Here is a 22,610-nt window from a genome sequence, read left to right on the forward strand (position 1 = left end):
TCCGCTGCTTCCTTTGAGATAACATGCATCGCTCAATCATGAAATGCTCTCCACAGTATAGATATGATATTTCAAAAAGAGAAATGGATATCTTTCCAATCCTAATGTCCTACTTGCAGTGACACGCCACTTTGCATACTTTGAATAACGAAACTCTTTTTTTCTCGTTTTTCAGCTTAGAACTCATTGAATGGGATCATGGAGACACCAGCCATCAGCGTGCACAAACTACTTCGTCTACAGAAAACTGGGGAAAAGAAACACGAGATAAATATCTATCCATTGTTGTTTTGATAGCCAACCGAAAGCATGAGACTGATAGATGCAAAAATGCAAGTTGGATTATCTTTGTCATGTAGATGGCATCCTTGTTGTCTTCACGCTCCTGCCTACCAGTATTCTTTTTCTCGGCCGGTGGAGGTCTCTTATTATGGTTGCCTCTATTGCAGACACAACATATCAAAGTAGTTTCCATAATGTCAGAGGCAAAAGCAAAAGAATTAACCCATCTGGGTACTGGAATAAAAGCCAGTTTGTCACAGACGGTAGAGCAGCAATCCAGTGACCCAACAGTGGAGGGAATTAGCACCATCCGGTTTTCGTGGATCCTTAGCTCCTCAAGAGGTCAACCATAGTCAACACCAGTAAAATCGGTCAAAACTCTTGGAATGATTGAAAATAGTTGGAGATGCCAGGTATCGATCCTGGTGCCTCTTGCATGCTAAGCAAGCGCTCTACCATCTGAGCTACATCCCCTTAGCATAGAAACAAAAATGCAAGGCTTTTCTCTTCACCAATCTAGTACTCATCCTTGGAGATTCTGGTGTCTTTTGTCACATTTCAAAAGTTTTTTGATTGATTCTAGAGCTCTCAGTTATGCTGTGTAGTGTTAGTTATCCGGTTAGTTGGGTAAAATTGATGTATTTGGAGTCTTAAACTTTAGTTGAAACAAGCTTTAAATTTGAAAAGGACACTTTACAATAATAAAAACAAAATAAACATTAGCACTTTTTCAAGAAATTCTAAAAATGAGAAAAAATAAATATGTAAAAATTACAAATGCATAATCAAATGAAGCAAAGGCAACATTATAGTTAAAGGCAAAAGTTAAAAGTCTTAACATTATACCATCATTACAAGTATATAATTCTCAATTATGGAATTGATACTATAAATAAGAAAATTTACAACATCACAATAAACTAATGCCCATACATATACTACTTTTGGTGAGTCTTTAATCCTTTACAAACATATGCATTTTATATATTTTATGGTTTTCGGGATGGATCCAAATGTTAAAATTTGGATTCATTGCAATATCTTGATATGAAGGGTTTATGACATTGGAAATTGGTATTGTATTTGAATTTGATATATATTTATAAATAAACTTTTACTTATAAATAACAAAGAACATTCTTTAAAGTTACACTCAAATGGATTTTATAATAATAATTTTATATTTAGTAATACTAAATATAGTGAATTTATTCTTTAAATTACGGAAATATTGCCACTCAGATCTAAATATTATTTAAATTTCAATTTTTTAAAAAATACCTGTTTAATAAAAATATTGCCACGAAAAAATTAAGAAAATATCCTTTCGTGTACCAGAATATTTTAAAAATATTCTTAGTGACTCCTTTTGTCTGTATAGGACTACATTAAGTTGTACATTCTTGAGGTCAGTAGGAAGGCATTGATTTGCTTGTTACAACTTACAAGTTCCAAAGGCATTAGTTTGGTTTTGGTACAAGATCCAGGCAGGACAACATGCTTGGAATACGAGGAATGGACCTTGAAACAAAATCCATCACCTAGTAAGCTTTTAATAATTAGTTTCTTTGAATTGATCAAGCATGCCTAATATCTCTATTTGTTTGTTCAGAAAAGAAAATGCACTTACATTTTGAAAGAATGTGAAGGTGATGTTTCCAATTTTGTAAGAATAAAAAGTTACTCATTTTAAAAGACTTTTAGCTATACAAATATGTAGCTAAATATGTTTACTAGCAAACCAAAATACCAAATAATATTAGTGTTTAGGCAATTTGATTGGTACAGAAGACCATTTTATATTGTGTTGGTTTTACCAATTGCTTTACTCATCCTCTTGCATAACACTGCAAAGCAAAACACTATCTCTTTTCCTCCTCCTCTTGTGAATACTATTACTATATTATGTATTATTATTATTATAAGCATTAGTAACATTCTTCATGGTTGCTGCAGATGCAGCTGCTTGGCTATAGAAACTTGCTGGAGATGGTGGTCTTTCCAAAGCTCATCTCTCAAAAGGCTCTTGAAATGCAACAAAAGCTGCCAGAATCTCCAAGGATGAGTATTAGCAAATCTTCAGGTGGTGGTGATGGATCATCAAAATGATGCTTACTAATAAACGGTATTAGTTTTCATGTGTGGTTGCTTTGCTATAGTGATGTTAGCAGATGAAAAGCCTCACTCAATGCCCGCTCGCTCGTAAACACTGTAACCAAGTGTAGCCACGGTAGATTCGCCTAACGATGGCAAGGCCATGTCCTGATCGGAAAGACACTTGTGACGAGAACGCAGTAGCTTTTCTACTTAATTCGATTTGTTCCTACTGCCTCTGATGGTCGAAGTGACGTTAGTTAGGATCACGCTTCTGACAAAAGTCTATTTCTTTTTCTCTTCTCTCGCTGTTTGGCGTATCACAGCGATTTAATCCTGCTTCGATCGTGGACGTCACCATGACATTTGAGCTTGATCTTACAGAAGGCATGATCCTCGTCATTCCTCCTCACTGAACTTGTCGTAGCCGACGCAGTAAACAACGTTCCACCACAAGCACGTCTTGAGATCATTGAGCAGAGCAGATCTGATGTCTTGCTCTTGATTCCCGAGGCTTTCGGTAGCTACGTTGATCTGGATGAGACTTCTCTGGGAATCTCTGGGAAGTCTTTGGAAGCCTCTGGCACTGCGTTGTGGAAACGCTTTTCCTGCTGCCTTGACTTTGGAGCCGCTTCGCTGGAGCTCTTCGTCGCCTCGCCATCCTCAGTCGCTGATGTCGGAGGCTTCAGCCTTGATCTGGTCCGCGTTTTTTGCTCGTGACGTATTCCTTCGTCTCCACAAGCTCGCAAATTCTTCCCAGGACCAGGAAATAAGCATCGTCTGCATAGTCGAAACAATGTAGAGCATCAAGAGGATGGAAATCACGGCCGTCTTGGCCGTCTGTGTAGCTGCTAGTGGCGAGTAGAGATCGTACGCTGCTTACTTTGTGATGTCCGTTACCTGGGACGCGAACTTCTCTCCTTGATCCTGGGAAGTCAAGCTCTCGAGAACTTTGATATCCAGCGCCCTCGAGAACTTCTCCAGGTGTGAGTTCAGCTCACTCACGTTTGGATCGTGAGCACCGGTTCGCCTTCTCATACTCTAGTGTCCACTTCCGCTTTATCCTCGCGCCAGCACCTCGTACAGTGAGAAGAACTAAAGAAAAGAACAAGAGAAACTTACATTGCATTCAAGTATGACTCTTCCACCAGAGAGAGCTCCAATCGCGTCCTTCAAGCCTCATTAATGTGTAGAACCAACTTCTCGCTTCTCTTTGGTTCGTCCATTGGCAACGAGTAGCCGGAAAAAAAATTAAAAAATCCCCGCGTTCCTGGGAGCCATTTAAATAAGCTTTGGTCACTAACGAAGTTCGTAAAGCTTACTCTATCAGGCGTGTCTCAGTCCCAAGAAGAGCTTCCTGTCGTGAGGTAAAAGACGAAGAAACCATGGTCGTCGTGGCTCAAGCTAAAAGCCTGAAAGAAGAAAGTGACCAGGAATACTCCACTCAATCGTACCGCTTCGTATAAATACTGCTGGTCGGTAAAAGAAATCAGCTGAGCAGTCCGCCACCTATCTCGGCTTTGCTGCTCGATTCGTTCTCGTCGAGCTTCCGGAATCCGGACAGTGTCTCCCCGGCAGCACCGACCTATTCTTGCGTAGGGGACGTCCTGGAAAAAACCGTGAAATCAAGTGCCACAAGAACGCAAAGATCCCAAAGGGAGAGCTGGAGAAGCTCTCGCCACGGTCTGGGCTAAAGACTAGAAAAGGAAAACTGTTACCGGAGAGAGCGATCCATCGCCGGAGGCTTTTCTGGATTGGAAGATGTCGGCGATCAGTCACTGGAGGAGTACAAGAGCGTATATTTCACCTGCATTGCCTCGATCGAGCGCGATTCAAAAGAAAGCCGAGACCTTTCCTCCGCGGCAGGGTAGCCGCGCTCCCGGCGATCAAGAAAACGCGCTCCCTTGCAGAATCCCTAAAAAGAAAGAAAAAACACGAACGAGAGAGAGAGAGAGCGAGCGAGAATGAGAGTGAGCTTCGTTTCTCTCTTGCTTGTGCTAACTTATCAATACAAGGAATTATCAAAAGGGGGAAACTGTGCAGCAATATTGGGCTGTTCTACGACGGGCAGCCTGCTTCTGGGATTTCGATTGCCCGGATTTTCGTGGAGAGCATCGTCCCCAGCTCCGTCTTTGACCAGGCTCTTTCTGTCTCGCAGCCTCCGACGTGGGCTTACTGGATGGGAATCGCATCGACCATCGTCTCGTTTCTCGCAAGCTTGCCGGTCGTCTTGGTTGCTTTCGATGTGAATTTCCAGCCCGCAGTCCAAGCTGAGGAGGTCGAAAATCCAGTGCCAGTCGGATCGGTGGCAGTGCTAGCCACGAGCACGCTCGGATTTTTCCATTTCCTTGCGACCAGCGAGAAGTGGATGTTTACCAAATCTTCGTGGTCACAGTTCGCGCGATGGGTCTCGACTTTCACGGCTGCCCTCTACGGGATCTCTGCGTCACAGCTTCTGATCACGAGCTCCATAGCCAAGGTGATTAAAGTTGGTGCATCTCTCTTTCTTTACGGCATAGCGGCAGTGGCTTCCCCGATTTTCGCACAAGAGTTTGCCCGGGATGTGCACGGAGCTTTCACAGCGTTGGTCTACACTTACGGACTGTTCTGGGGCGTTCCTTTTGCGCTGAGAGGACTGCTTTCGTTTCACCACTGCTTCGGGACCATGCTATCCCGAGCTTTCGAGGTACGTTCGTTCGTGAAGCCCACAGCACAGCTTGGCTTTACCACAGAGTGGCGATTCATCACGAGCAGTGCGTTAAGCACCTTGTCATCGCTTATGTGGGTGTTCTATAGCTCGTTTGAGGAACATCACCATGGACACTTCGTTATCTCTATCATTGCTACTGTCTGTGGAGCGCTGCTTGGTGTGTGGCAGTTTCTACATAAGAGTTGGAAGTAAAATATCGATTAATGGCATAACTATAACAAATACAAATCTATAAGAAAGATTCCTTAAAGGGATCATCTCTGTTTGAAGACCATCCTCGATTCTTATTAGACTTTTGATCTTGGATTCTCTCGATTATTACCGTCACAGTTTCTAGCTTTGACCTAGGAAGTTTTACTATATCACCCCAAGTCCAACCTTCCCTGATTTTCACGTTGTTTATAATCAATACATCGGGCTCTTTGAAGTTGAAACTCTTTTTGATCCTTGCAATATCGATTTTCCAGTCTGGCCAAGCAATAAATCCAAATTTCTTGCCTCTTTCTGAAACTAACCAGATTATGCACATCTCTCTCTGAAAAGTCCTTTGATGATCACCACAAAATAAGTATATTCTAGAATCTTCCTTTTTCTTTAAGGAACCTATTTTTGGATTAATTTATTTGGTAAGAAAAATAAAGTCCTGTTTTTGTTAATACTAAAATATCAGCTTTTCTTCAATCTGAAACTTTGACTCTTACAGGTTGCCTCTTATGAGTGTTCAAGGTGCATTGGTTCATTAGCTCCAAGTGAGCCTACCTAAATAGATACTTCCACGATTCCTCAAATGGCACACATGAGCACCTTGAGTGTTTTGAGAGTTATCTCAACTATAACTGGATTGAGAACTTTGGAGTGGCTCATGATCAATTCCTTTTGTTTCAGCATAGGATTAGGCTGAATCACTGTTACTATTTGAGAAGGTTTCAATTGATGTATTGGTGGACAATTTTCAGCAAAAGAGGTTTGGTGAGGAGAAAATAGATTACCAACTCCACTCCAAGCTTTTTGCATTCTGACAACATCATCAATAATCTGTAGTTGTTGGAAGCTATGCTTGGCCAAGAGTATTGCCACATGCAAGAAGCTTATCACCACAACTTTCATCCAAAGGTCGTAAGGTCGTAATTTCCCAACAAAGAATTTTCTTCACTATTTCACTGATGGATAAAAAATAAAGAGAATCAAAATCAAAAGAGAACTTTCGTAAATGTCTGGAAAACCTCTCTTTGTTGTGGAGCAACATCTGTGGCGAGAAAGAGGAGACTTCAGTACATACCCACCGTATTCAAGGTCTTCTTTCAGCCTTGCAAGTTGATCCGTGATCGGCTATTCGCCTTGAGACATTTGCCCGAGGTGGAGGATGATAAAGTTCCAGCCAAGCTGCTTCTCCTCAGATCGTGGAGCTCAGCCTGGCACTTTGAGATCTTCCAGCCGCTTCTCATGCGCGAGAAAGAGAATCTGCAAAGCAGTCCGCAGAGAAAATCCATAGGATTGACCAATATGATATGGCGTTTCGTATTCAACTGAATATTCGGAAGCTTTTTGGATCAAACAAATTTGCTTGGCGGCGGCTTGACGCATCCAAGCCAGAAAAATACTAATGAAACATTTACATTACAAAGTTCGTGACAACTGTGGGATTCGACCCCACGCCCTTGAGGATTGGAGCCTAAATCCAACGCCTTAGACCACTCGGCCAAGCTGTCATATATTTGGCATATCATTCTATTCAATTAACAATGCTTCAACGGGAAGAGCTCACATCTTGTAATCACCAAAGTCATTTCCCTGGTTTTTGTTCTAGTTGCTTCGTTTTCTTTCCTGGCCTGGAGCTATCAGCCTCATCCTCTTCCTCCAGGTGAGCAGGAAAGAAATATCTTCTTTCAATCTACAGATGGATTCTTCAGAAGTTCGCGGATCTTCGGTCTTGATCGGGCGATGTCACTGCACCATGTCCAAGCTCCCACCATAAACTCCATTATCTGATGGAGTTTCTGAAGGGAGAGGTCTGTTTCCTCCTTCCAGACAACTGGAAAACTAATAAGCACCAGAAAGACAGCTCCAACATACGCAGGTAAGAAAATTGAGCACTCAAGATATTAGATGCGTCGATGCGTATCCTCCAAGCGTTGCTTCAGAGATCGCCACTGCGATCACGATGGTGCTCAAAGGCGTATCGTCTTTCAGGACTGTAAGCGGCACCTTCAAATTTACTGGCTTAGAGAAAACTCGTATATGCAGAGGTATGCGTACGCTAGAGAGGTGAGACGCTCAGATTTAAAACTAATGGCTTTTTAAGTTCCTGAGCGATTTCGATTTTCTTGTTTCTCGACAGATCAAGGACGCGAGGAAAGTTGGAAGAGATGTTCTAAAACACACTAACGAATCCAGAAGCTTTTGCATAGGTTTGGATTTCCTCAATCTCATGGTTTTGTGCCAGCAGGCAGCAAATCAGCATTCTTGGCCTATTTCGAAGGGTGTGAAGGAGAACTATCTACATGCGAATATTAATATATATATTTAGTTTAAAATATCAATATATACAGATTTTGGAAAAGGCATCATATTAGGTTATTAACAATGACATCATGCATACTATGGGCTCTTGCGGGCTGGGAGATGGAGTCACAAAAGGAAGCTCGCAAGCTTAGGGAATCAGCACAAAGGTCGAAAAGCAAAACAGGATGGCTTCTCCGAGCGTTGCTGTCATTGTCGCAGAGGATGAGAGGAGAAGGCGATGGATCATCAAAATGATCAATTGTGGCTAGATTTTTTAAAGGATTGAATCGAGCGATTTTTTTTTTTTATGTCTGTCTATAATGGTAGTGATGTTGGCAGCCGTTGGATCGTCATCAAAGAGGCGTCACCACCACCGCATGCTAACGCAGGGAACAAAGGTATCCCATCCGCATCTGGATGTTGGCATGACATCTGACATCGAGGATCTTACAGAAGGCGCCTCCTCCGATGCCATAAGATCCATTGGCCATAAGGTTTAAAATTTAGATTAATGAAATAACTCTTTAAAGGGATCATTGATTGAACCATCATTTTATGATTTTTTATTGCTGCACAGTCTCTATCTTCGACTGAGGAATTCTATAATATCATCACACATCCATATTCCACTTTTCTGGATTTTTAAATTGTTTATAATCAATATTTCAAACTCCTCTTTTTGGTTTCCTTAAGCAAACTTATGGATATATCTAAAATATTCTTGGATATTCTAGAATATTTTACCATCTAACAGTTGTTATTCATTTGGATTAATTTCATTTTTATAATTTATAAACATGTTTATAATCTATAAACTTTATTAATCACTTTCTAGTATATTTTAGTTTATTCTACCATCTAATGGTTGATATTCAATAAAATTAATCTTGTGTTTATAAATTATAAACATGTAAAGTTCCACTATAAAGCAAACCATGGAACGTGCAGCAAATTATCAGATTATACACCGAAAAATAACCAGTTTTAAAACTTTATTTAAATATTTGCCTCTAGTCGTCAGTTTTAATGCCCCTCAGATCTGACGTGTTTGTGACGTGCCAGACGGGCTGGCGTCAGGAACCCTAGAACAACAAAGTCTTGAAAGGCTGTTCACAACAGAGGAAGACAAAGGCTTTTGACAACATTGTTCTTGAGTTGGCACTATGCTTCTCATTTTATCTTATCATTATTATTATATATAAATTATGGTTCTTTATTTAGTATATTTTAATAACAATATTATCAATGTTTCTCTTATATGATATTATTTTTTTCCTTCTCATCAATATTTTGTACATATTTTATGGCACTCTGAGAACACTCTGTCATTCTCAACTCGGATTGGTCTTCGAAGATTTTAGCTGAATTTTAGTCCCATCCTACGATCGCAAAATCAGGCGTAATCAGCACGGTTGAGAGAAGGAAATACATGAAATCTGTATATAATTTACCAGCATGTCGCTGTTGGACAAGTTATCAAAGAGCGAACCCTCTACGACGGGCCATCCTCCGAGATTTACAGCATGAACCGGTGCCTGGCCTGTGACGAGTATGACTGTATCTCAGATAAATCCCTCTGTGGCATCGGCGGCATCTTCTCAAACACTTCAGCCACCTCGCAACAATTCCCATGTTGGCCATATAGCACGGCAGGAGATTAGTTTTCTCCATGGAATCTTGGGCTTTGTCACACTGGTGATAATCTCCGTAAGCTCTTAGCAAAAGAGTACTAGACACTACAGTTGTTAATACTCTCAAACGCTTGGGACATATACACACTGATCAATGGTTGCTTTGTTGGACATATCCCTGGGTCATCAAATTACAAGATGCCAGGAAATACTGCTCTGCAGCATCTTGTCAAAGACACTGGCTTCATCTTGTCAAAGATGATCACCAGAGCAGTATTTCCTGGACAAATCCTGAAATGAATTTAAAGGTCTCCCACTGGAATTTGCAAAGAATGAATAATTTATGGCCTTTAGTGTGTGAGAGAGTACTTTTCGAATTATCTAATTACCTTACTGAACCTGCTTTATGCCTTCGAGGTGCATTCTCTGGAAGAGTTTCAAAGCCTGTCTCTTGTGCCCGTTTGCAGCAAAAGCCGTGACAATACCAGACCATGCTTCCTGGCCTCGCTCCTGCAACCCATCGAAAACCAGCATTGCTTCCTCGAACTGCTTGTAGCGAGCATACATCTCGATCAAAGCAATAGCAACCAGCGGATCAAACTGCAAAATCCCGCTGTCCAAGATACTATCGTGGATGATCTTCCCCTCGCAGGCGCTTCCACAAGCCTCTAAGATCCTCACGAACGCCACTTTGTCGGGCTTGACGCCCTCCAAGTCCATTTCTCTAAACGCTTGCATCGCATCTCTGAAACTCCCATGTTGGGTGTAAGCAGCGATCATTACCGTCCAAGTCCCCAGCTCTTTCTGAGGCAGCTCGTTAAACACAGCCTTTGCGCCTCCAAGATCTCCCTTCTGGGAAAATGCGATGATCAGAGAGTTGACAGAAGCCGCACTCCACTGGGGCATGCTTAGAAAAATCCACACTGCGCGATCGAGGTGCTCGGCTTGACAGTATGCGGCTACCATCGAGCTCCAAGCCAGAGAATTTTTCCTGGGAATTTCTTCAAAGGCCTTGCAAGCGTCTTCAATCCTTCCATTCTCACCATAAACTGATACCATTACGATCCAAGCAGATAAATCCCTCTGCGGCATCTTCTCAAACACTTCAGCCGCCTCGTAAATATGCCCGTTTTGGGCATATGCCTCAACCATAGCACTCCACGGCAGGAGATTCTTTTTCTCCATGCAATCAAACATTTCTTGAGCTTCGTCACACAGGTGATTTTCTCCGTAAGCTCTTAGCATAAGAGTGGTAGACACTGCATTTGTCACAGGAATACTCTCAAACGCCAACCTTGCTTGGGGCATATACCCGTTTTGGGCATATCCTTGGATCATCGCATTACAAGATGCCAAGAAATGCTGCGGCATCTTGTCAAAGACACTCCCGGCTTGGAGGACAAATCCCGACCGCACGTATGCCTGCACCAGTGTCGTCCAACACACGGCATCTCTCCGAGGAACGTGGTCGAAGATATCCCGACATGCCTGGAGATTCCCAACCAGAGAATATCCCGAGATCAAGTGTGTCCAGGTGATGATATCCCTCTGGGGAGCGTCGTTGAGCAAACAGTGCGCCGTTTCTACCAGCGATAGACGACAGTAGCCACTGATGAGCGCATTCCAGGTGATTAGATCTCGCTGTGGCATCCGATCGAATAAGAGCTGGGAATAATCAAGATGCCCGGTGGAGGCGAGCGATTGTAGCACTGCGTTCCAAGAGGCTTCGTTCTTGGCAGGCATTGCGTCAAACAAGGCTTTGGAAGATTCAGTCCCCAGATCCCCGCTATCGGAATATGCAGAGATCATAGCGTTCCATGCAACAATATCACGAAATGGCATTAGATTGAAAAAGTCCTCGGCTTCGATGGTCTGGCCGTCTTGCGCAAGAGCTTTGATCATCAAAGTCCAGGTAATAACGTCCCGAAGATCCATTTGATCAAACACTCGCTTGGCATTGACAATATGCCCGTTTTGGGCATATGCTGCGATCATCGTGTTGCAAGAGATAGTGGTGGGCTTCTTAATCTGAAAGAACGTTGCGAATGCACTAACCACGTCCCCGCAATTTCCATACATCTGCACGAGATGGTTCTCCAAAAATGTGCGATCGCCTCGCCAGTGCTGGAGAATATGGCCGTGGACGCACTTCCCCTCTTCCAGCGATTTGGAGGCTCCACATTTCTTGAGAAGATTTGCGTACGTTGCTGCATCCAAGGGAATGTCCCAGCTCTCGAGCGCCTGGATTGCATCCTTGAGGCTTTTGGACTGCAACTGAGATGGATCTAATTCTACTTGGCAATTGCCACTGAGGACTCTACTAGCCAGTGTGGACCAGATCTCCCACTTTCCATGTCGAAGTGTCTCGCTCATCCATCGCAGGTAGCTTTGTGGAAGGCTACCAAGTGGTTTTCCAATGTGATGTCCAAAATCCAGCACCCGGTCTTTAATTAGCATGTATTCAAATTTTTTTAGCCATCTTACCTTTTCTGATTAAGAAGGCATTTTTATAAACATAAATATGTTTGTAATCTATATACACATTAAGTATGTGAAAGGCTAGACTTGAGTTCCTGGTCAACTTTCACACTATTAAAGAACAGCAGCAGAACCAACACCAAAAAATAAAAAAATGTCTCGCACCTTGTTCGTGCTCGCTCTTTGCATTGCAGACTTGTTCTATACATCCTCTATGATCACAAACTCAAGCTTTTTCATAATCCTCTTTCAGGAAGGGCATTAATACCTGTCACAGGCGAGAGACACCAGTTCGTGCTGTAAATCTCGGAGTATGACTTGTCGTAGAGGGCTGGATGCAACCATCTTTAGTAACTTGCCCAACGGCGACATTTTTTGTTCATATCCTCAATTTTCTCGGGCGAATCTCGTAGGATGGGACTATAATTCAGATAAGATATTTGAATACCAATGCATACATCCGAGTTCAGAATGACAGTGTTCATGGGCACGACACCCAGTAGCTTCAGAGTAGGCCATTTCTTTCATATGGCGTTTTCACTTGAATTTGTAAGTTTAGGTATGGCGCGTCTCTCGTACAACGTTCCAGCTACGAAAGTAAAAGGAATGGAAATTTTCTCAAAGCACTCAAAGCAGGAGGAAGCTATCTTGCAACAAGCCAAGATGCAAGAGAGTGGGAGACCTTTACATTCATTCGCGGTGAGAATAACAAGGTCCATATCAAGGCATTCGACAATCTACACAGGCAAATAAGTGGCTTTGTTTCGTAAATTGTGATTTCTCTGCTGTTCTCCATATCTTGTTTTGCTCCCCAGGCCACTGGTGATCAAGTGACTGCTGATTACAAAGGAGACCCAAGTTGGGAGAATTCCAATCCCGCAGTTTTCTACATGACCAAAACTGGGGATGCTCCGCTTGGAGAATACCAGCTTAGCAATGCTTTCGATAACCGTGCTGATGCATCTAGAGGCTTACAGGTGATATGATCAAGATGATCTAGCTGGAAATCAAACTCTCGTCATTTCAGGACCACAGATCTGATCCAAGACCTCCTCCACCTTATGTAGCAGGCTCGCTTGCAGCTTTAGACAATGCTTTTACATGGGCAGAGTAAGAAAATGATTAAATCCATCTTTTTCTTTTCTCGATTTATTTTATAGGAGCACTGGCATTAAAATCATCATCGATCTCCACGCAGGTGAGGAAGCGCACAGTGACGGAACCTCAAAAACTGGAATCCCTCCGCATCGCCATAGATTTTCTAGCTCGAAGGTAACTTGTAAACTTTGTCAAGTATCTCACAACCAGGTACTTAGAAATATTCCAGGGACGTGAAGGTTATCTTGTGCCAGTTTGTTCCGGGAGATTCCAAGGATGTTTCCAAACTTATGCCACCGGGTGCTTTAAATGTGGTCTTGGATGTTCATCCTTATACTGCCTACAGCAAACTGAGTTCAACCCAGGCAAACATCAACCATGTCAACACCTACTTCAAGAACATAATATCTTCTCTGAGCGCTGTGAATGGAGCCCAAGTCTTTGTTGGTAAGAAGAGTTGTTTGTGATCTGATGATAATATGCTGGCACCCAGGGGAATGGTCTAACGTATTATCTTCGGGAGACGGGAACGATGCTAACTACATCAGGCTGGGTAAGGCACAACTGCAAGTGTTCTCCAAAGCATCATTGACTTACCGGTCGTTCAGAAACTTTGATTACAGAAAGAAGTGGTCGTTCGAAAAGAGCACTTTACCATATCGAAATGAATAGTTGTGATTATTATTTATATTGTTTTAATTATAACTCGATAATTCTGATTACAAGCTAGTCAAAGAAAGTTTACATAAAGAAGAATGAAATATATTATAAGCTTGACCGGTCAAACTAAATGTATGACCTTGTAGGCTTAGCGTGATCGATAGCAACTCCAACAGTGCCTATCATTCGATGAAAGAATGGGCAAACCATTGGGCGGTGGTGGCCTATTAAAACGCCGCCAAAGGCGAATCCTTGTCGCTTTCCTACGCGTACGGAAGACAATGGTACCACGCTCCGTTCGTACAGCGTGAGGTAAGTTCTTTTTCCTTTCACCGTGGCCAGTTTCACATTTTTCGATATCTTTCCCGCCTCCTTCTGGCGCGCTTCATTGATCTTTAGGTCTTTTGGAGGCACCTCGCCAAATCGGATCTGGCTCCTCTAGATTCATGGAAGATCAGTCCAAGAGCGCAAGAAAGAAGATCGAATCGATCAACAGCAGCAGCGCCGCCAGCGCTACTGCAGCCAGGAGTAGCAGCGGCGGCGGCGGCAAATCGTCGCGGAAGATCAAGAATGGCTCCAGGCGAAGAAAGAAGGGCGGTATCGCGGCGTGCGCAAGCGGCCGTGGGGCCGATTCGCGGCGGAGATTCGCGACCCTCGCACCAAGGAGCGGCGATGGCTGGGGACATTCGACACGGCCGAGGATGCGGCCCTGGCCTACGACATCGCGGCTCGATCGATGCGCGGCGCCAAGGCGCGCACCAATTTTTCGCACTACCAGCAGGAGGATAGCGTCCTCACGCTCGGCCTGGCGTCGTCGATGATCCAGTCGCTGGATAATCCGGAGATGATCAAGAAGGCCACCTCGGCCGCCTCGCAGGGATGGGATCTTTCGCGCCTCAACGGCGGCGCCGTGGAGCTCACGGAGCTCGATCCATCGCCGCCAGCTCCGGTACCGCAGCAGCAGCGATCATCGCCGGGCAAGCGCGATTCCAAGCCGGCGCAGGCTGCTCTTCCCAAGCAATGGCGCATGTACCAGAGGCTGTGCGCTCAAAGGCTCTTTGGCGATGGCGATCACCAGGTCAGGAATTTCAACACGACGATCGACAGCAGCGATGTATCGCCCTCCCCGCCCAAGAGGATGCGATCGAGCAAGGCCTTGCCCCTGGCGGCGCAGCCGGCTAGCGGCGATCGAAATATCGCCGCTAGCCAAGAAATGGGAAAGAAGTCGCCGCCAGCGCCGGCGATATCACTGTGCCCACTCTCGGAGATCCTGAGCTGCAGCGCCAGTAGCAGCAGCAGTAATCACCACCGCGCCGACGTTCTTCTTCCGCGATTGGAGCAGCCGAGCGGGGGATCCTCGCTGCCCACGTCCGAGGTGTGTAGCCCCGCGAATTCGTCCGATGGCCACCACTACCACCACCAGCAGCATTCCTCTTCCTCGCTACTGTCCCAGAGCTTGTACGAGGTTTGCTCTGCCGCCATCGCTTGGAATTTCCCCAAGCCCAATCCCGCGAGGTTTGGAGGAGTGGAGTCCTCCTCGGCGGTAGCGGTTTCGTCCGAAGTTTCCAGCCCGGCGAGCTCCGAGATCCATCACAAGCGCGACCGCGATCACGAACGCAATCACTACCAGGTTCTCGGGAATCACTACTCTTCTACTTCCTCGCTTGATCATCATCACAGCGTCGCGGGTATCAGTCACTCATCGCTCCATCATCCGGGTTTCTTCGCGAGCCAGCTCCACCATCAAAATCCAGTGATGATGGATCATCAGGCCCAGCAGGCTCACGGTTGGGATCATCATCATCAGCAGCAGCTCAGCGATCTCAACAGTAACAATCTCCATCGCGATGATCACACTCATCATCACCACCACCACCACCACCTTTTCCATCATCAGCAACATCACCAGCTCCACCAACAGCAACAGCACCACGATCTAGCACTGCTCCTCGCGGACATGCCACCCATCCCCGAGAATTTGCTCCACGATCTCCAGCTCCTGCCCGATCTCGATTTCTCGTCGCCATCGGCTGCATCCAGATTCCAGTTTCACTAGCTCGAATCAAGCACTTGACAAGGAGAGGAAAAGAAAAAAGAAGCAAAGAGGTTGTAACAGGCTCAAAGTTTTTTGCGCCACCATTCAAAGTTTTCTGGTTTGCTCTGTTTCGCGTGATTTTTTAAATTTAGGGTTCTTGCTAAACTAGGTCTGGCCACTTTAATAAATTCCGCACCACCTTTCTTTTTCAAAGCAGTCAAACTGAAAGAAAAAGAATGCCTTGATTGTTAAAACAGTGGGAGTTCTCTGCAACAAACTATAACCCACTGTCTCGATTCCGTTGTTACCAGCTTCTGGCCCAGTGAGAGAGAGGAGAACCTTCTCATTCATGGTGCCGAAATCCCAAGAACAGGAACAGGCAATTAATTCCCTAGAAGAGAGTGAAAGAAACAAAAAGAAAAAAAAGCTCGTTTTCGCTATCTTGAAAGACAATAACTTCGCAAATTCGCTGTGTGTCGAGCTGTTTGCTGCGAAAGAGAACCTCGAGATGGAAGCAATGGAGAAAGAGAGAACTTGCCTTTCGCTGGCTGGCTGGCTGGTCTTTCGGGAGTAATAAATCAATCGTTGCGTCGCCGAGGAGAGAGAGAGAGAGCGAAGAACTTGTCGTCGTGTTGGTGATGGATTTGATTGGACTCTTTTCAATCGGTCGCTGCTTCGTAGCTGTTCTATCTCCCCACGCGAACTATTTTTTTGTCTTTCGATCTTTTCGGTCAGTTCTGGCATCGGACTTGGTGGTGTTGAGGCCTCAAAGTCGGCTGGTGCTGGTGCCGCGGCCGTTGCATTCGCTTGCGCCGAGTTACGTCGCCCCATAACCAAGTGTGATGCGTTTGAGCCGCGGCGGCGGCGCTGCTGCTAGTACTCTGAGACAAACTCCTCGATTTCCTTGGCGGCGGCGGCGTCGCTGCTGTCGTTCTTGTCATCGTCTCAACGGCACTCCCGTTTGAATGCACCGACTCGCGCAAGCTGCTCCTGCGCGTCCGGGAGCACATCACCTCTTCTTCTTCTTCCTCGTCTTCTTCTTCGCTCTGTTCTTCTTCGACTTCTTCTGCCGCCACCACCTCGATCTTCTTCTTTCGCCTCCGCTTCTTGTAGTGCTGGTGATCCTTTTCTTTCGTTGCACTCGACAGGGTCCGCTGGAACAGTGCCGCGATCGTCTTGCCTTTGCTCGGAGACTGATCGTCGTCGCTGACAACGAACTTCCTGCCCGACTTCATCAGCTTCCCACCGCTCTGCTGCTTGAGCATCGTCACCACCGACTTGAAAAGCTTCAAGTCGGACACTCCAGGCTTGCTTGCACCCTCGACGTCGCGGTTCTTGCACAGCTTGACTGTCGTGGTGGAGCAACGAGGAGAAAAGCTGAGTAGAATTGTCGCTGCCCAAGTTATGGTGTCGCTGATAGTCACAAGGTCCAAAGAATCCTCCATTGACATCGTCCTAGCCTTGCTTAATCCTACCTTGCTAAGTCCCTCCTTTGCCACCGAGTTGATCACTACTGAATTAGTTGTCGAAGCATCCTGGAGCTCGAGGTTTCTAGCCAAATCCTCTGTGCACGAAGTCCCAGCTCCTAATACTCTGTTTTTCTCAGTAACCTTGCTGTCAATCTTCACTTCCTCGCCAACTTCGCTGCTGGTTTTTCTTCTACTCAAAGATTTCTCGCTGTCGACGGCGTGAGTGATGTTGCTTACAATAGTGGCCGTATCGGGCTTTAGAGGTAGATTGTTCTCGACGAGAGGAGGCAGCGGCTTGCTGGGAATGTTGTTGGCGGAAGAAAACCACGAGGTTCTGGAGGAAAGGTTGCTCTGATTGTGGCCGATGAATGTGTTGTTCTTGAGGATTTCTTGCGTGATGTACGAGTAAGGCTGCCATGACGGTGCAAAGCTCTTTTCTACGCCAGCGTTTCCATTCGCGTAGCTTTTGGACGCCATAATCATCATCTCAGGAATGGCCGCGAAAGTGTTGTAGCCATAGTTTTCTGCTTGATAGCTTTGGCCTGGACAAGAAACGACGGAAAAAACTTAGGCCAAAAAACACGAGAGGAGAGAGAGAGAGAGAGAGAGAGGATTCTACCTGTAATCTGAAAAACGTTCCATGGATCACCGACTTGCGCTGTTCTTCCAAGATTCTGCATTGGCTAGACTTGATTAATATACAGACATACAGACAAAGATACGGAACGCAAACAGATACCTGGCTGATCCACGGCTGGTTTTGGTGCTGCCACTCCAGTCCATTCTTTGCTGCCGGGAAAGAGGCCCATTGACGATCATCCGAAACTTCCCTGCCGCGGGGAAGAGTTGGAAACAACGCCATCTCTTGCAAAGGCCTGGATGGCTGCTGGTCCTCCAGCTTAATTTCCCGCAAGTTTATATGACTCGAGTCCCTTCCAGATTTCCCCAAGAAGTTCATCGTGGGATCAGCTGGAAGAGAGTTCCTCGCTCGAGAGGACGTATCGAACACGTATTCGGTCTCCTCGTCATTGTCGTCAGGAATTTGCTCCAAGTCAAACGTCTTTTGCCTCTTTGCTCGCCTACTAAAACCGCTGCTATCAATGCGATCCTCCTCTAGGCTGTGGAGGAGATCCCTTGTACCGCATCGCTGATCCCGAGAAGGATTTATCACTCCCATGTCCGTCATGAGAATTTTCTGCCTCTGGTACAGCCGATGCAATTCACGCACCTATCAAGAACATTCAACCAAAGAAAAAGAGGAAAAGAATCGCTCAAGAAAGGTAAAGAAAGCGGAAAAAAAAATAAAATTGGAGAATCAATGTACCTGCTGTGTGAAGACTAGCTCCTGGCGAAGCATCGTCTCTCGCAGAAGCTCAATTTCATCCATGGCTAGAGCAGCCAAATCTTCCTGCCAAGAAAAAAGAAAGGGAAAAAGAAAAGCAAGGAAGAACGTGAGAGAAAGAAAAGTCTAAAATTCTGGTCCCAGCCCCCAATTTGCTTGCAAAAGATCCAGGGACAAGAACTATGCCCAGGAAATCATGCGAATTTCAAGCCAAGCCACCACCGCCCTACCTCTGGAACTGGAATGCGCAGCGGCGGATCCACGCCGCGGCGCCGCTACAATCCGCCTCGATTCACGCCTTCTTGCGCTTCTTGGCGGCGATTCGCGGAGGAAGAAGAAGAAGAATCGAAGAGATCCCCCCAAAATCTCCGTCGCCGTCGTCGTCTGGCGCCGCAGGAGCCCCTGGACGGCATCTAGGCGCGGATCGAGCGCCCAGCAGCTGGATAAACAAGGCGAGGAGAAGATGCCACGAAAGATCTGAGCGGAGAGCGAGAGCGCTTGGCTTGCTTGTGTCAGTCAGAGAATTCACCACAGTGGACAAGGGGCCACCACTCTCTACACGCAAGCCTTGTTTATCAGCTTAATCCCACACCCGATTAGGGCTAAGCGCCCCCACGATTAGCGGGTAAGCCGAATCTAGGAGGGATTCGCCCGACATCCGCTTCCGCGCGGACGTGGCGCGTGACGTGTATGCCAGCGAGGAGAGAGAGTGAGCGCTACTCAATCTTTTTTTTTTTTGCCTTTTTTGTTCTGTCTAAATTTTTTTTTTCCTTCGTTACAAAATCGCGACTTTCGAGGGATCGCTTCTTTCCGTAGGGGCGGTGTTCTTCACGTACAAATCGAATCGATCGATTATTTGCGGAGATGGGTGATGGAATGGTGAGTTTTTCTCTCCTCTTTTTTTTTTTCGCTCTTTCTGGCGTGGTGTGATCTTCGTTGTTCTTCGTTGTTCGTTCGTCGTCGTTATCATCTTGCTTGCTTTTCTAGCTTTGTATAGCCAGCAGCTTTTTCATTTTCTCGTAGACCACGTAAGTGATGCTCGCGGCCGGAGCGACCTTGCACAGGTTTGGGACGAGGCCTTTGTAGAAGGCTGTCACACCTTCGTGCTCGAGCGTTCTCTTAAATACGTCTTTCATGCCTTTGTACCGCATGGGAGAGTTCAAAGGCTGGGCCTGTAATCTACACAAAAAAGAGGAAGAAAGTTTCTCAAAAGTGAGAGCGTATTGATTGCTTGCCTTGTGCGGATGAGCTGCAAAGGATACACTGAAGTCGCTCCGATCGCTCCGGAGATTGTTCCACACGCGAGTTGCGTCAATGGACCCGGCTCTGAAACGCTGAAGCTCAGTAAGAAACGAAACGAGGAAAGCATGTCATACTTGTGCTCTCTAGCTTACCAGTTCCTTCCGGGAGTATCGATCTCGACAAGTCCTTGAGCGTCTCATACATCGCCAAGTCGATCCCCGCGTAAGGGATGATCCCAACCAGCGACGGCACGAGACCCCGGTAGAACGACAAGAACCCCTCGTGAGCGTACATGTCCCGGACGAGGCTGCTCATCTGAGACTTCCGGGACAAAACTTGCAGCCTCGTCTTCACCACGTCCAGGGGATAAACCACCGTTTGAGCAATCGCACCCGCGGCTCCACCCGCAAAGAGCCTCCCGAGAGGACCAATCTCGGACTTTTGCTCCCCCTGGATCTTGGCGGCCACCTCTTTGAGCATCTCAAACGCGTAGAACTTGACAGCGCTCTCTGGAGCGACCTTGAGAACGTTGATTCCGTTTCCAACGTAGAATCCAGCCATGCCACCCTCGGTGTATATCTGCTTGAGGCCCTGGAAGAGATTGGGCCTAGCTCGTCTCTCGGTCTGGACCTGGAGGATAACTTTGAGCCGGTCGAGCGGAGCGGTGGCGGTCCGGGACACTGCTCCCGCAACTCCGCCCGCGATGAAGTACCTGGAAGCGTATAAGTGTCGGCTGATCCCTTCCGGGATGATGGCCTGTTCTCCGATATCAATCTGGCAGACCTTCTCCCAGTACTGATAAACTTCCGTGATCGTCCCGGCGTGAGGAGAGAGCAGCAAGAAATCCCTCCACTCCTCGAAAGTGATGATCCCGTTGTTGTCACGGTCCACGTGATCCATGAACTTGGAGAGGTTTCGATCGGAAAGATGGATGCCTGCGCAGACAAGCAAAGCACAAAGAAGAGTGAGAACACTAGCCTGGGAGGAACTCACTCTTTCTTCGCTTACCTGCATTCTTAAGAGCGTCGCGAAGCTCTTCCGGATGGATGTAGCCATCGTTGGTCACGTCGATCTGCTGGAACATATGGTAGAGCTCCAGCTCCTTCTCGTCGATGTAGCGGCGAAACTCGAGGAAATCCACACGCCCGTCGTGGTTGGCATCGCACACCTGGAGGAGATCCTGCGCGAACTTGTAGTGCGAGGGGATGGACATGGTCTTGAGGCGCTGCTCGATCTGGCCGTGGTCCAGGAAGCCCGATTCGCTGGAATCGAAGAGGGCGAACAGATTCCGGATCCTCCCCTCGCGCTGCTCGCCAGTCTCGTCCAGGGCCAGCTCCACTTCCCTTAGGGTCACCGCGGGCGCTGGGAATTGTTGCTTCACCGATTGCGCTGGCGATGGCGCTGGCGATGGAGGATTCAGCCCGTGGACGCGGAAATCCTTGCTCGCCTGCTGGACCTCCGCCAGGCTCACTGGCTCGCTGGCCGCGGCCATAGCTTCGATCTTGCCCTTGCGGATCCTCCTGCGGGCTTACCGATCGACGCCGCGGTAGAGAATGCTCGATCGCTTCAAGCCATCGTCTCCATTCCCTCTCCTCGTCCTCTCCATACTGGTCCAGCCTTTCTCCAACACTCTCCCTTTTTCCAACACACGTTTAAAATTCGCCTTTTAGCCCAAATTAAGCTCTCCGTACAATACCACAATGCCGTACATAATACCGTACGTACGTATAACGCAAGAGAACTCTGTGTTTTTTAAGCTGTTCATCATCTTTCACAAAAAAACGCTCCCGAGAATGGAGAACGAGAACGGACGAACGGGACGAAGGAACGATTTGGCAAATTGGCGTCGCCGCTTCCTCGAAAACTTTTCGCAGTCTTTTGTTCGTCGTCGCTCCAAATTCACATGAAATCGAACTCGTCGACGTCGTCATACGCCGTCGAGTAATTGTCCTCGTCGGCTTTGTCAACATGGAGCTGCTTTTTCTTCGCTCCTGGAGAAGATCAAAGTTATTCGCCGCTAGCAAAACTCGTGACTCGCTAAAGACTAGAAACTAGAGACTCTGAAAGAAAAGGCTTTCTTTTCCTTACCTCCTTTCTTCTTCCCGGCCGAGTCCTTCTCCGCTTTCAACTTCTCGTTGGCGATGACCGTCACAGCCGACGCAACTTCCTTCACGTCGGCCGCCTTCATTGACGCCGTCGCGGTCTTTAGCAGCGTCTTGAGCATTGTCATGTAATGGTAGCTCGTCTGGGAGAAAAGAGGACAAACGCGTGAGAAGACGAGAGAATTTCACACCGAAGGACGCACCTCATAATTCTTTAGCTCGCGAGCAACGAGATCCGCGTACTCTATAAAGTCCGCTTCCGATTTTGGGAGGAAGCCTTCGAAAGGCCGGCCCCGGCTTTCCTTGCCGAAGAGTTCTGTCGTCACTTGATAATCAGCCTCTTCAACAAGTCTACAGGGAAACCACAATCAGCAAAAGTAAAATCCATTTTTCCTCGAAAAGATCCAACCGAGAAAAAACAAGGCGAGAAGAGAAGAAAAGGAGCACCTTTGTTGTTTAAGCTTCTCGGCCAAAGGATCAGATGGCGCTTGTTCTTCTGGTTTTTGCTCTTGTGGAGCGGCGGGCACGGATTTCTTTCCTTTCTTGTCGGTTTTTTCGGCTTTCTCGGCTTTCTCGGCCTTGGGAGGCTTTGGAGCTGGTGCCTGATCAAAAGGAATTCCCCTTAAGGACGATGAATCGAGAGAACACGAACAAACTCACCGGCTTTTCCTCCTCATCCTCCCATGATTCCTTCACTTGAGCTTCCTCCTCCTTGTCTTCGTCGTCCCACTGGGATTTCGGCTGCTCCCTGGAGACAATAGGCGGCGGCGGAACGAAATCTTCGGCGTCTGCGAAGGGAAGACGAAGAAGAAGATGATAGAGCTAGAAACGCGATCGATCTCATCGCGCCACGAGCAGAATCACTCACCCCAATCGTCATCCATTGCGTCGTCTGCTGCGCACCCTCTCCCCCCACGCGCGAAAGCCCGCCCTAGTTCTCCAAAACCCTAGATCACTCCCAACGA

General features: G+C 46.6%; 4 protein-coding genes and 2 non-coding genes across 7 annotated transcripts; all 6 read right to left on the reverse strand.

Moving 5' to 3' along the window:
* Positions 1-683: 683 nt before the first annotated feature.
* TRNAA-AGC lies at positions 684-756 on the reverse strand. The gene has a single exon. It is a non-coding gene; the product is annotated as a tRNA-Ala (tRNA).
* Positions 757-6,715: 5,959 nt separating this feature from the next.
* On the reverse strand, positions 6,716-6,795 carry TRNAL-UAG. The gene has a single exon. It is a non-coding gene; the product is annotated as a tRNA-Leu (tRNA).
* A 2,814-nt stretch (positions 6,796-9,609) lies between these two features.
* On the reverse strand, positions 9,610-11,676 carry LOC112341886 (pentatricopeptide repeat-containing protein At4g02750-like). The gene has a single exon (XM_024662834.1). It carries the CDS (start codon positions 11,674-11,676, stop codon positions 9,610-9,612), a length of 2,067 nt encoding a protein of 688 aa, XP_024518602.1.
* Positions 11,677-15,713: 4,037 nt separating this feature from the next.
* On the reverse strand, positions 15,714-18,841 carry LOC112341899. The gene is made up of 5 exons (XM_024662880.1): positions 18,532-18,841; positions 18,284-18,367; positions 17,699-18,187; positions 17,579-17,633; positions 15,714-17,501 (listed from the first exon to the last, which is right to left on the reverse strand). Exons 2-5 carry the CDS (start codon positions 18,344-18,346, stop codon positions 16,222-16,224), a joined length of 1,887 nt encoding a protein of 628 aa, XP_024518648.1. The 5' UTR covers positions 18,347-18,367; positions 18,532-18,841; the 3' UTR covers positions 15,714-16,221.
* A 250-nt stretch (positions 18,842-19,091) lies between these two features.
* On the reverse strand, positions 19,092-21,186 carry LOC9628924 (calcium-binding mitochondrial carrier protein SCaMC-1). Of its 2 annotated transcripts, none has more exons than XM_002989051.2 (4): positions 20,552-21,186; positions 19,696-20,478; positions 19,537-19,627; positions 19,092-19,480 (listed from the first exon to the last, which is right to left on the reverse strand). In XM_002989051.2, the coding sequence occupies exons 1-4, from the start codon at positions 21,033-21,035 to the stop codon at positions 19,285-19,287; spliced, it is 1,554 nt and encodes a 517-aa protein (XP_002989097.1). In that variant the 5' UTR covers positions 21,036-21,186; the 3' UTR covers positions 19,092-19,284. The 2 variants fall into 2 exon arrangements, 1 of the variants encoding a protein (XP_002989097.1); XR_002990731.1 differs by having other exon boundaries at positions 19,377-19,480; positions 19,537-19,635.
* Positions 21,187-21,271: 85 nt separating this feature from the next.
* LOC9629502 (eukaryotic translation initiation factor 3 subunit J) lies at positions 21,272-22,607 on the reverse strand. The gene is made up of 6 exons (XM_024662846.1): positions 22,514-22,607; positions 22,306-22,433; positions 22,093-22,247; positions 21,849-21,996; positions 21,632-21,788; positions 21,272-21,534 (listed from the first exon to the last, which is right to left on the reverse strand). Exons 1-6 carry the CDS (start codon positions 22,527-22,529, stop codon positions 21,443-21,445), a joined length of 696 nt encoding a protein of 231 aa, XP_024518614.1. The 5' UTR covers positions 22,530-22,607; the 3' UTR covers positions 21,272-21,442.
* Positions 22,608-22,610: the final 3 nt, after the last annotated feature.

Source organism: Selaginella moellendorffii, unplaced genomic scaffold (genome assembly GCF_000143415.4).
Source record: "Selaginella moellendorffii unplaced genomic scaffold, v1.0 SELMOscaffold_93, whole genome shotgun sequence".
Taxonomy (NCBI): domain Eukaryota; kingdom Viridiplantae; phylum Streptophyta; class Lycopodiopsida; order Selaginellales; family Selaginellaceae; genus Selaginella; species Selaginella moellendorffii.

Bases quoted from the DNA above. Each gene is read 5' to 3' on its own strand.
- LOC112341886 (XM_024662834.1), bottom strand. From the start codon at position 11,676: ATGCTAATTAAAGACCGGGTGCTGGATTTTGGACATCACATTGGAAAA.
- LOC112341899 (XM_024662880.1), bottom strand. From the start codon at position 18,346: ATGGATGAAATTGAGCTTCTGCGAGAGACGATGCTTCGCCAGGAGCTA. The intron at 17,634-17,698 runs GTATCTGTTTGC...TAGCCAATGCAG, and splicing joins ACCAGCCGTGGATCAGCCAG to AATCTTGGAAGAACAGCGCA. The intron at 17,502-17,578 runs GTAGAATCCTCT...TTTCTTGTCCAG, and splicing joins GAACGTTTTTCAGATTACAG to GCCAAAGCTATCAAGCAGAA.
- LOC9628924 (XM_002989051.2), bottom strand. From the start codon at position 21,035: ATGGCCGCGGCCAGCGAGCCAGTGAGCCTGGCGGAGGTCCAGCAGGCG. The intron at 19,628-19,695 runs GTAAGCTAGAGA...TCAGCGTTTCAG, and splicing joins GATACTCCCGGAAGGAACTG to AGCCGGGTCCATTGACGCAA. The intron at 19,481-19,536 runs GCAAGCAATCAA...TTTTTTGTGTAG, and splicing joins TTGCAGCTCATCCGCACAAG to ATTACAGGCCCAGCCTTTGA.
- LOC9629502 (XM_024662846.1), bottom strand. The intron at 22,248-22,305 runs GTGAGTTTGTTC...CCTTTTGATCAG, and splicing joins AGGATGAGGAGGAAAAGCCG to GCACCAGCTCCAAAGCCTCC. The intron at 21,789-21,848 runs GTGCGTCCTTCG...CTTTTCTCCCAG, and splicing joins GCGAGCTAAAGAATTATGAG to ACGAGCTACCATTACATGAC.